At 41.4% G+C, this 13,380-nt stretch overlaps 1 protein-coding gene across 4 annotated transcripts in view; it reads left to right on the forward strand.

Moving 5' to 3' along the window:
- CEP128 (centrosomal protein 128) overlaps positions 1-13,380 on the forward strand; it is a 400,917-nt gene that overhangs the window by 18,230 nt on the left and 369,307 nt on the right. For all 4 annotated transcript variants that reach the window (XR_010917028.1, XR_010917026.1, XM_067532353.1 and 1 more), the window contains exons 6-8: positions 503-594; positions 1,744-1,816; positions 11,534-11,650. Coding sequence is in view for 2 of the 4 variants with exons in the window: in XM_067532353.1 (XP_067388454.1) it covers positions 503-594; positions 1,744-1,816; positions 11,534-11,650 (282 nt within the window). In the remaining 2 variants the exon portion in view is untranslated. The remainder of the gene's footprint in view (positions 1-502; positions 595-1,743; positions 1,817-11,533; positions 11,651-13,380) is intronic.

The following is a 13,380-nucleotide window of genomic DNA, read 5'->3' on the forward strand; positions in this document are numbered from 1 at the left end:
GATTGCTACAAAGTTAGCAAATGGTTCAGAGTTTAATTTCTCCACCTGCCCATATCTGCTGATTGACTTGGAGCAGGAAGAATAGGACTGGATTGTGAAAAGGACAGGTGACTGAAATCAACATGTGCTAAAGCACTAGAGCAACCACAGTTTCGAACCTTGTTACTTCATTTTCAGTTGCACAGCTGAGAAGCGTGGTGTTGTGAGGTGGCTGCTGGGGGAAAAGTCTTAGTGTTATACTAGCACACAAGCCTAATCCAGCCCTGTACTATCAGTAAATGTTAAATTACATATGAAATAATATAATTGTAGTTAGAACCAGAAGCAGACCATAGGACCCTCAGGTCTGAAATTGTTTGACAACTCTGTCATCTTTAACTTATATGTTTTGTTTAAATGTTTATTTTAAAAGTTTTTTTAAAAAAATATTTTTCCTTTTGAAGTGGCACTGAAGAAAAACATTTTAAAGTTTTCAGCTTAATTTGTGCGCTCTCATTTGCAGCTGCATTCCTTACACCAGTCCCTTCGAGACCTAACCAGTGAACAGGTTCGCCTCGGAGATGATATCAGCAGGGAGCTTTCAAGAAGAAACCGGTAAAAGTAGCATCCATTTCCACATCAAGCAGAAAAGATGAGCTGTTGAATAATTTAGGACATGTATTTTAAGAACTATTAATAAATATAGAAATTAACTTTTGTTGGTTTAACCATGTTTATTAATGGAACAAAATATAAAAAAGCTATCACAGGAGTACAAAATGGACAATATGCATCCTATGATAACTTTAAAAGGAGGAGAGTTTTAGAACTTCCTTCCAAAATATGGGGGAAGGAAAACCTGTGTGATGATAAATTATCTAAGTTACATTATCTTCATGTTCAGTATATAATAAACACAATCCTCAAAGGTAGTGTTTTCCATTGGCTAGTCCAGTAGGCTAGGAATGGGGAATTATTTGCTCTATTCTCAACTCTTGCACTAGTAGGTTGTGTTTAGGACCTGATCAGAAGCCCACTGAAGTCAATGGTAAGACTACCAATGACTTTCATGAGCTTTGATTGAGGCCTTTAATGTTTTCTGTAGTATCCAAAAAAACAGATGGATCTTGAACAGGTCACTTATGTTTTCTGTGCCTCAATTTAATTTTCTGTGAAATGGGCATAATATCTCTCTGCAATGGGGGTAGCAAGAGTTAACGTTTGCAAAGTGCTATCAGATCTCTAAATGAATGACAAAGCACATATTACCACTGTCTTATTGCAAAACTAAAACTTACAGCTAAAACTCAGGAATATGACTTTCTCACTACATAGAATAGCTACTGTGTAATGGCTGTGTCCTCGTTAAAATATGAATCCTAGAACAAAATTATTGCTGAAAATAACTTGAGAAATGATTTGCATTCTGGATTCTGCTGTTGCTGATTTTTTACATGTTAATCATACATTTTATAGTTCAATACTGGATGGCTTGTGTCTCAAACTAGCTGCCCATTATCTGCCCTCAAAATGTGGATACATTTTTAGTATGTGGTTTCGCCACCTGAGTCTGACCTCTGCTTTGTCTAAGAGTTTGCAGGAAGAAAGGATTTGTTTTAAAACTGTCCTAACATGAGGCATTGCAAAAACCAAGAAGTTGAAAAGAAATAATTGATTATTAAAGTGCATATAGTTGCTGCTCAGTTTAAACTAACACACATTAATTTTAAATTTTAATACTTTTTTCCTTTTTTTCCTTCTAAGGACTGATGCAGAAACCAAAAAGACCTTGGCAGACTTATCTGAAAAGCTCACTGAATCCCAAAGACAAGAAACTGTGAGTGTGTTTTACACTATTGTTTCAGCATCGCTAACTAGGTTGGGGAGGAAGGAGAAAAGGTGTATTATGTAGCTAATTGCTAGTTCAATATGCATCTTGACAATCAACTTAACACCAGCATGTCAATGTGTCCTTAAAATGTGGTGGAGTCTAAGTCAGTGCTTTGTTGCTTTCACTGTGCAGAGAAAATTGAATATGTTTAATCCCTCAGATTCTTGCAAGTTGAACTAAATGGAGACATTTTACAATTGATTGGAGTATTTTTTCTGTTAATTCACAATAAATTATCATGGAGGAAGCTGATAGTGCTGTCGTTTGAGTCCTGAACATTAGTTGGAGCATTTTTTAACAAACAAAAAATATCCTTCTAAAGCTCTAAAAATCATTTATTGTAATTAAAAGTATATCTTCCTTTCTCCAGAGTCAACTTATGTGTCTGTTATCCTTTTTAATTGAGCTGTCCTTTTGAAATAATCATTTAATATGCTCAAAATGTTGCTGTTATAAGGATTTTATATCATACGGTATGTGGTAAAGAAATAATCAATATTGCAAAGGTATACCATCACAGAGGGACTTTCAGATCTATAGCTGCCTTGATACTATCCAATTGAGTGTGATACAAAAGCATATTAAACTTGATCATTGTGAAGGGAGAAAACGAATTTTTTTTCAGAAGGATCACAGCCTAAATTAAAGATGCAAAAATAACGTCTGGCGTGTGGAAGGGTCAGTTGTCAGCAGTTCCCTAAGACTTTTATGTCAGTTCTTCATCAAGGATAACAAAATTATCGGACCTATTATAACAGCAGGAAATACAGCAAACATTTATTTAAATGGGTTTTGAATCAGTTGGTTTGTTTAACAGAAAAAGAATGAATGCACTGAAAAGGTGCTGGAGCAAAATCCAGTAAGTAGAATGGTGCTTTTTCTAGGTTAATCCTGTGGAGGGAGTGCATTCTTGTATTTAGATGAGTGACATTAGATGCCATCTTATTCAAAGCAGTAGATCTTTTTTCACCTCTGATTCTTTACTTCTTACAGGCCTCATGGAAAATTCAAAATTTTCCATCTTTGATCTCTTTTTATATTAACTGCTGTAATTTGCAAACCTAATATAGATAATGGTCAGTACTACATTATGCAGCTCTTCATGTCATTTTTCTACTCATCACTCAACAATGTGTTTCTTTTTCTTACATGTACAAAGCTGTAGCATATTGAGACATTGTTAGTGGCTGTTCAGTGGTGGTCTAGCATCAGCACTTTGCGTTGCCATGTGGAATGTCAGAATTCTCTGTGCTCAGTGAATTACTATGGCGGTTCTAAGAGTGCCAGAGTGTACTAGGCCACGTCTACGCTACAAACTTTGGTAATAAAGTTGTTCGAGTGTCCCTATGGGTTCTCCATTGTAGGTGTTTCTGCATTCCTGTTTTGCTGATCAGAGAACTTTGGCAGCAGTGTCTGTTAAGCCCATGCATGTGCTACCCCTCGCCTGCCATGAGGCTAGCCAGTGTGCATGGGTGAACCCTCTACAGTTCCTTCTCAACTGCCCCTGGCTAGAGATGGAGCTATAGCTGTTTGTTCATGACTCAACTCCTTTACAATTGCTAATTTTTAGCTTTCCTTGAAGCCTTTTTCTTCTTTACTTTGTTTGCATTATATTTTGGCCATGCCTAAAAAAAATGAAAAGAAAGGGACTTTGTCTCCTGCTAACACTTGTGGGGGGATGCCCTGGACAAGGGTGTGCCTAGTTCTCTGAGCCTCAAAAAGTGCCTCTGTTGCAAGGAATGTGTCCTAGTGCTTAACAGACATTCTCAGTGCTTTCGCAACTGAAGCCCAGATCCAGGAAAGGCAGAGAACTGAGGCTCAAATTCCTACTCATGGAGTCAGCCCTTCAACCTCCAGAGTCCTGGCTGGAGCTCTCATCGCAACCCTGTACGTCGATGGGAGGTGAGCCCTGGGGGATGCTCACGAGCCACTTACATTAAACCCTCTAAGAAAAGTCTGTGAATCCTCATAGCAAGCCCTGATTGAGCTGAAAACTATCTCCAGCTTGATCATTGGTACCAATGGCACTGAAGCCATCTAAATCTGGTACCCAAGGCATGTGCGGTACCGAGCCGACAGAGTAAGTCGGACAGCCTAAAGACCCATTGAGCACAGGTAAGAAAGCACTGGTACCACAGAGGCATGAGAAAATAAAAGATCCGTCCTGGGGAAGGCTCCGTCAGTTCGGACATCAACATCGGTATTGCCTGTGGTATGCCAGGCACTGATGGACCTTGCTATTAGGTCCTCCTCTCTGACCCTGTTACTACAAGCCTCTCAACACCAAGAGCCACTGCTGGTACTGATGCCATCTGCACTGCTAGATTTCTGGTGCATGATGGATCTTTTGGTGTTTAACAGTCCGGATTCGCCTTTGCTCAGTGACGAGGCCCTGGTACCAAGTTCACCCAGAGCCCTTGATTTGTCGACGTCTTCCTGCCGTGCACCGCCCTTCTTGTCATCAGAATCAAAGTGAGTAAGAAGATGTGGTTTCCCGCCGCACCTCTCACCTGCTATATGGGGCTTAGTTTCATTATGTCCAACAGGCTTATCATTCCCCCGATCCACAGCCCCGCTCATTTGGTCAATCATGGTACTAACCACTGGGCTCCTTCCCATTGTAATGGCCATACTGGGATCCTTGGCAGACTGAAAAACAACAGGCCTACCTTACTGCTAATGTGACCTACCAGCAACTCAGGAGACACCCTCCTTCAGCAGCTGCCTTGAGTGCTTCTGAACCCCCTGAACAGGCAAGGGAGAAACTGGAGGCTGAAGCAGAGGAGTGAGTCACTCCTCAATCCCACATCTCGTCATCACCACCGGATGACATGGTGAGGCCCCCTCCTCCATCTGTGGCTGACTATTTTAAACTGTTCCAGAACCTGGCACAGAGGGTGTCAGAAGCCTTACAAATACCTTTTCAGAAGATGATCGAATCTCACCACAAGATGGTGAACATTTTTCATTCCTCCACCTCCTCCAGGGAGGCCCTCTCTATTAATGAGGCAGTCCTGGACCCCACCAAGGTCATATGGCAGACCCCTGTGTTGGTCCCACCACCATGCAAACTGGCTGGCAAGAAATACTCTGTGCCAGCAAAAGACATGGAGTTTCTCTTCTCCTACCTGCCTCCCAATTCAATCATTGTGGATCAGTTAATTCTAAGGGCTACCAACACCAGTTTAAATCAACCCCTTATGACCAGGACTAGAAGCACCTGGATCTTTTTTGTCAGGAAAGCATATTCCTCAGCCACCCTCCAGTTCCACACTGCAAACTACCAAACCTTATCAGCAAAATGACTATAAGAAATATGCAAAACTCAGTTCTTTTATTGATCAGCTTTCTGATTCTCATAAGGAACAATTCAAGACCATAGTCAACGAGGGCCAGCTGGTGGCTAAGATATCTCTCCAGTCTGCACTCGATGCAACTGACACAGCAGCACATTCAGTTTCCACTGCCATTGTGATGAGACTGGCCTCGTGGCTTCATCTTTCGGCTTCCCAAAAGAAGTCCAGACTACAGTGGAGGACTTCATACTAGACCTCAGAGCACTCAACAAATTTATCAAGGCGCAGAAGTTCAAGGTGGTCACTCTATCAACAATTATTCCAAGCATTAGAGAAAGGAGATGGAGGTTGAGGGCTGAGAACATGAGGTGCATACTTCCACATTTTGATTATACCTGGTCACAGAAGTTACCTCAGGTTCCCGCTAGGCCAAGGCCAGTACCAGTACAGAGTACTCCCTTTTTCAGCCTCTCATCAGCCCCCAGAGTATTCTCCAACGACCTTTTGGCAGTGGCTGCCCATTTACACTCTCAGAGCATCATGATTTATCCTTCCCTGGATAACTATCTTCTCAGGGCACTTTCCCTCGCCGAAGCCCAGCGAGTCACCCAGACCATACTGGACCTGTTCCAGAATCTGGGCCTACAAATCAATGCACAAAAATTGACATTAACTCTGGTACAAAGGCTAGAATTCACAGGAGCCGACCTTGACTCCAACCAGCATCACAGATTCCTCAGCCTAGAGACAGTGCAATCCAGCCCCCAAATTTCAGCCAGACACTTCCTCCAGCTCCTGAAGCATATGGCTATGGGTACATCAGTTATAGCTCATGCCAGATTGCACGAGATGCTGCCGAACATGGTTCAGTTTAGTTTACATGATGAACAGAGACCACATAAACCACAATCAGTGCCCACCAAGGTCAAGCAATCCTTGTACTGGTAGAAAGATCCTAGTAACATCTGTATGGGAATCCTGTTTGTTCAGCCTTCCCCATCACTTCTCATGGCCTCTCATAGAATGGGGTGTGCAATCTCAATAATCTCACAGTGCAGGGCAAATGGTCTCTATCTGAGGGAGGCGTGTCTTCAGGTCAATCTTGTCAAACTCAGAGTGGTCAGAAATGCATATGCCCATTTCCTACTGCTGATCAAAGACACATGGACACAAGTCATGCTGGACAATGTGATCCTGCATGTATTACATAAATCAACAGGGAAGCGCCAGATCACCCTCCTTATGCATGGAAGTACAAAAGCTATGCAAGTGGTGCATTTCCCACAATGTCATATTATCAGCGGCCTATCTGCTGGGAGTATACAACACAACGGCGGACAGCCTCAGCCATAGATTCCCAAACAACCACAAATGGGAAATAAATTTGGTGGTCCTTCATGACATATTCCAACAATGAGGGACACCGACAATAGACCTGCTTGCTACTTACCAGAACAAGAAATGTCCACAGTACTGCTCCAGCGTGGAGATCAGATGATACTCCATGGGACAAGGGTCTTCTTTATGCCTTTTCCCAATTCCCTTTAATTCTGAAAGTCCTGTTTGAAAGTGAAAGGGAAAAAGCAAACATCATACTGATTTGCCTGTGTCAGGTGAGAGCAGACTTGGCACCCTTACCTATCACAGCTGAAACTATGTCCACTGCTAACTCTTCCAATCACTTCTTACTGGCTATCGCAGAACAAGGGATGCGCTGTCCATTTTCAGCCCGCAGATTCTGTGACTCAAAGCCTGGCTCCTTCATGACTCTAGCACATAGAGCACCCATAGGGACACTACTTGAAGAAGGAGAAGTTACTAGCCTTGTGCAGTAATGATGGTTCTTTGAGATGTGTCCCCCTATGGGTGCTCCATGACCCACCCTCCTCCCCTCTACTTCGGGGTTCTTATCATTGACTTTGTGGTAGAGAAGGACCTGAGGAGGGTTCACCCACACATGCTGGCTAGCCTTGTGGCAGGCGAGGAGCAGCGCATGCACGGGCTTAATGTACATTACTACCAAAGTTCTCCAGTTTGCAGCGCAGGGATGTAGACATCATTATTGCACAAGGTGAGTAACTTTCTTATGTTGTCAGACAACTGCCAAAGTTAGTATATTATTTGTGTGCCTGTATTGCACACGTGTAGCTGCTTGTGTTGGTGCTTTATATGGTCACCAAGAGTGATAGTGCTGATGCAAAGTGCAGTGCATTACAGGTGGGTATCCCAGTGTACCATGTCATCTTACATGATGCCTTTGGGGAAATTTTTGCAATGTGTTATGGGGTAGAAATGAGTCACTGAGGGATCTCTGGGAGCTAGGGGTCAGGTTCCCAGCATGCAGTTTTCTCCATCCCATAATGCCATCCATATCCCATAGTTTTTTCGCCTTTTTAAAAATATTCCTCAAACCCACACTGCATTTTTTTATTTGTCATATCCCACAGAAGTATGGAGCCTGTACAGCTCTCCAGTATTCTGAATTTTGCAAATACAGGATGCAAGATACTGCTGTACTTGCAGATCCACCAGATGTACTGCAGTAATGGGGAGCATGATGATTTCTTGGAGGACAATTTGCTGAGGGACATAGCAAAAAAAATTAAAGGTTATTGGTGTTCACGGAGCAGCTGCAGATGGTGGAATGCTGCTCCTGGGCCTGAGAAAAGAGAACTGGTGGGATCACATTATAATGCAAGTTTGGGATGATGAGCAGTGACTGAAGAACTTTCTCATGTGAAAGGCCTAATTTCTGGATCTATGTGCCAAGCTTGTCCCAGCCCTCCAGCGCACGGAATCGAGAATGAGAGCTGCATTGACCATGGAGAAGCAAGTGGTGATTGCATTCTGGAAGCTTGCTATACTGATTGATACCAGTCAGTGGGAAATCACAATGGATTTTCCAACTCCAAAATGGGTGCCGTTGTCATGCAAGTGTAGGGCCATTAATCATCTCCTGCTATGCAAGACTGTGATTCTTGGCAATGTGAAGGACATCATGGGTGGATTTGCACCAATGGGGTTCCCAAACTGCAGTGAGGCAATAGACATCACACACATCCCTATTTTTGGCACCAGCTCATGGAGTACATCAACCGAAAGGGCTAATTTTCTATGGTTATGCAAGCATTGGTGGATCACTGGAGATGCTTCACTGATATCGATGTGGGATGGTCAGGGAAGGTGCATGTCACTCGCATTTTTAAGAACCCAGGACTGTTCACAAAACTGCATTCAGGGCCATTCTTTACTGACTGGTGGATTACCATTGAAATGCCTGGGGAACCTAACCTATCTCTTGCTCCCTTGGCTCATGAAGTCATACATTGGCCACTGGAACAGCATCAAGGAAAGATTCAGCTAAAGACTCAGTTGGTGCAGAATGACTGTTGAATATGCTTTTGATAGACTAAAGGGATGCTGGCAGTGTTTACTCACTAGATTGGATCTCAGTGAGAAAAAATATCACAGTGGTTCTTCCTTGAGTGGAGTCCCTGTGGGTGCTCCAGTTTAGGTGATTGCATGCCCCTGCACCTCTTGTCGGAGAATTTTGACAGCAGTACCTTGCCAAGCCACATGTGTGCTCTCTCTGCCTCGTGCCTGAGGTGGCACTTAATTACCACCGTGCGGTGTTTGGTCTGAGTCAGAACTCTGGTTGTGCCTTCACTTGATTCACCTCAGAAGTGATTGCACCATTTGTATATAATAGTTAGATTAGTATTATTAGTACAACTACGTTAATTGACTTTCTCCCCAGTTTTAAAAAAAAAAAACTCTTCATAACTTTATCCTGTCCAGGATATTCCCCTTGAAATGCCAGGCTCTCCTGGATTTAAATATTGGCTCTCCTGCCATGAGGCAATTCCTGTTTCTGACAGACATTCACAATGCACATACCCCAAAAGTTCACCCATTGCCTTAACCTGCAGTCCCGCACAAGAAAAACAAGGGACCTCAAACTTAAACTTATTTTCATGGAGAAGTCCATCCATCCTGCCTCAGACCCAGGACTGCAAACTTCTCCTCGTGACCATCCACCGAAGACTGCTTCTGAGAGATTCCTCCTCCTCTCCTTCACTTGGGAGGGACCTGTTTTCTAAAAGACTAGCAAAGAGGAGAGCTTCCACTACTCCTACCAAAACTAAAAAGAAGCGTTTCCCGGCTCAATCTACTGCATTGATACCAACTGTGCCACAGCCGTGTATCTTAGAGTTGGCAGGGACTTCCAGTACAGTTAAAGCCACAAAACCTAAGTGGGCAGGCTCCAAAAAGGGAGGCAGAGAAAAGACTGCCCTTCCCATTATGACACCGGCAGCAGTTACAGAATCCTCCATACCAAGTGCCTCTGCAATTTCTAAAGCACTGGTGCCACCTACTGGCTCTCTGCTGCACATCTCTGATGCATCGACACCAAAGCCTCCTAAGTCCTTAGCATCGTCTCTGTCTGCACTTATCCCCGTGGCGCCACACTACCTACCGGTACTGCAAAATTTCTTGGTACCGCAACAGATCCAAGCACCTCCTCCAGTACCAAAAATACATCCGTTCCATGCACATAAGTACCTGACAATAAATTTTGAAGACGGAACATGTTTGGATCTTCCCTGGCAGAATATTACCAGATCAGTGCATATAAATCCTCTGACCCAGGAGCTTGCAAACAATCTCATCCTAATAGCAGAGGCACTTTTGTTAACTATTTACCATGTCAGAAGTAGAACAAATGAAAATGACTGAATGTATTCGCTGCAACTTCTATGCATGAAGCAACAGTAATCCTTAGGTGCTGTATTATTTAAATATTGGAGTCTGCTCATAATTCCACAGCATATGCTTCTCCAAAAACAAAATTAGTAGTCTTAACTCAAAACCAATAAACCCCTCATATGGAAAATATGCTGTTAATAAAATAGCTAATCTACTATATCTTTTTAAAAAAAAAAAAAAAAAAAAAAAAAAGGCATTTTCAGAGATCACTTGGATAGTACATAGTGCCAGTTAATGAATGAAATCTCAAAATGCAGTGTTACTATATATATCCGTTGGAGTCCTCAGAGCCTTTAAGAGCTACTTTAATCTTAGATCTTTTTGGTGAGGGTGAATGTTGTTGCTTCCCTAGTTTTCTGAAACTATATCACTTTTCTCTCTGCCAGTACAGCTGTTCACAAAAGGAGTTTGGTTTTTTTGATCCCATCAATCTCAGTATTTGCTTCACAGCAACAAAGTTCTTTAAAAAAATGTAACTTTTTAATGTTAGCTTAATTTGTAGCTGACTAGCTTTTAGCTGTTTGCAGTGTAGTTGTAGCCATGTCAGTCCCAGGATATTAGAGAGAGAAAGGTGGGTGAAGTAATATCTTTTATTGGACCAACTTCTGTTGGTGAGACACCAACACCATCCTCTCACCAACAGAAGTTGGTTCAGTAAAAGATACTACCTTTCCCACCTTGTCTAACTTCTAGCTCATCACTTAACAGGAATTTGACAGTTACAGAATAGGATTTTAGTAATCTGGTGCTCATAAAGCACAGTTTTTAAATCTTATGTTCTGAATTCACTAAAATTGTAGTGAAAGTAAAAAGTAAATTCTCTTAAGTCATCAAATTTCACTGAAGATTCAATTCACATAGCTCACTAGAGGGCACTCTCTGCTAGTGGATTCAATTGAAAATACCACAGAAGTTTGCTATTTTAGTTTCAGTTCCAGTACCTGTAATCCAAGAGGGAAGCCAATTGTTGTAGCAGATGATTGGTATATTCATATTAGAGCCACTGAATTCAATAGAATATTAGGAAAACCTTTTTAACAGTGAACTGTGATATTCAGTGATGAAGATAATACTCTTCTATAGAGATTTTCAGCAGTAGATCTCAAAGTACTTTACAAAGATTAGTATTATCAGCATTTTACAGATGAGGAATTGAGGGACAGAGGTTAGGTGACATCTACAAGTTTAATTAGGCCAGTGACAGACCTGGGAGTAGAACTCAGGGCTCCTGCATCCCAGTCCAGTGCTCTGTCTGCTGGACCATGCTAAAAAGGTGGAAGCCCCATCACTGGAGATACTTAACACTTGACTGGTCAAAGCATAGGTACATATGCTATAGAGACAAATTCTGCAGTAATCAGCATATGGTAGAATGACAAGATAACAGGTCTCATTCTCTTTTGGATCTTTGTGATTATGAGTAAGAATGCTCCCAAGAGCAGTTATTTTCCATCAACTTTTAAATCCTATTTTATAAAACTGTCTTCCTTTTCTTTCCCCACACTCTCTTGCATCCCTTCCCTCAAAAAAAAAAAATCTCCTTTTGATATGTGGAAAAATTTCTAATGGTAGACTTTTTTTTTTTTTTTTTTTTTGGAAGGTATCAGAGCGAGTAGAGAGAAGACTTCAAGAGATAGAACAAGAAATGCACACAGAAAGGCAGCTGGTAGAAAGACGCCAGAACCAACTAGGACATATGTCTGTGCAGCTGCAGGAGGTATGCAAGATAGTTAAGAAAATTAAGACCTTACTGTACTTGTGAGCCTGGTTCAGACAAGGAAGCAAGGTGTCAAGTGTTAGTCTTCCATGGTTAAAAGCATGTGCATTAACTAGCTCCGCTGGATATATATCTTGATGGTGATAATCTACAGAGACTATCACTCCCTATGCAGTTTTTCTAGAGTTAAATGTTTCTTGTTAGTGGCACACAGATCTTAAGAAAAAGTCCAGTTCCTGGGTTTGATCCATTTAAAAATGTTTGTACTTTTTTTTGTTCTAAAATTGAGCTATTTAGAAATAGTGAGTAATCACTTTTTGAGTACTGTTCTATGGACCGTTAAATACAACATACTGGTTAGTCACCTTTCCAGTGCTGTGAAATCAGAGCTTGTCTTCACTTACCTCCGAGATTCGGCGGCAGTCGACCGGAGTTATGCAAGCTACGCAAAAAACTTGCGTAACTCCCGTCGACTTCTCTGCTTCTCTTCTGCACGCCATCTTCACTGCACTGCGCCGTTGATGCAGTGCTACGCTAATTGAGGGGGTGGTCTTAATATGTCGATTTCTGGATCGACTGAGCGAGTCTTCACTGACTGCTCAGTTGATCCAGAGAAGTCGATCTGACAGCGGTGAATTTGCTGCCGTCAGTGAAGACATAGCCTCATTTGCACTCAAAGTGAATTAAATTTGGTGAGCCACAAGAATAGTACTGAGGAGATGATCTCAGCTGTTGTTCATTTTTTTAAAAGAAAATTAGGGAAATTTTCCCCTTAGAAAACATAAAATACACAAAAGAGAGGCAAGGAGCTTCATTCTAAAACTAACACTTGGGAAACCAGGAAGAAAGAATATTTTGCATTCTAATTTTTTATTTGACTAAGAGTTTGAGCTATGATTTGGAATCCCATCTTTGTACAATGAGGGATCACTGCTGATGTGAAATGTTTAATTTAATATCTTGTCACTTTAATAAATGGCAACATGTGTGCTTTTTAAAAAGAAACTGTATTATACACCACAGTGGAAATGGAAGAGGATTAATTTAGACTGACACTTTCTATGTTGTAGAGGGCTAGAAATTCTCCTTAAAGGTTATATTTAAGAAGATAACATAGTCTTTTAATAAGGGAAAAAAGTGGTGCTTATCAAAAAAATTTTAGTACATTACTGATAGGATGTCAGATAGTAACAGTTTCACATTTCCCTCTCCTATCCCCGCTTTGTAGATAGTGAGGAGTGGGTGGGAATGCTTCATTAGGGTTTTTTGAAGAGAAAAGTATTTCTTAGGATTTACTGAGAGAAAAATGCTTCAAATATTCATACATCAATTTTCAGACTAGTGTGCTACTGTCCATTTCGTGGACACATGTTAAAAGAGGTCTATTTAGTGTGATTTGGTAGTATTACGAGCTGACAGAAATACACTTCCTTTTTTGCTCTTTGTAAGGAATAATGATTTAATGACCTTAAGGATGTTTTGACAGTTGGGAATTAATTTTCAAATTTAAGATGGATGTTTTGCTAATGATGAATGTGCTCTGTGTGTATGTTTCCTGAGCAAGATGTATGCTTCCATGATCTTTGTTGCAGAACTTTGGAACAGTCTTTGAGTAACTTTACACTTTTAATTGTATGCTATTGCATCTTCTGGTGAAGAGAGAACAACATAGATCTCTAAACACTTGCTTAATTTGTTGCAGTTTGGACAAAATGCATTCGAGGATCATT

The sequence above is a fragment of the Emydura macquarii genome, unplaced genomic scaffold (genome assembly GCF_026122565.2).
Source record: "Emydura macquarii macquarii isolate MOO-44397 ecotype Brisbane River unplaced genomic scaffold, CSIRO-AGI_Emac_v2 contig_374, whole genome shotgun sequence".
NCBI lineage: Eukaryota > Metazoa > Chordata > Testudines > Chelidae > Emydura > Emydura macquarii.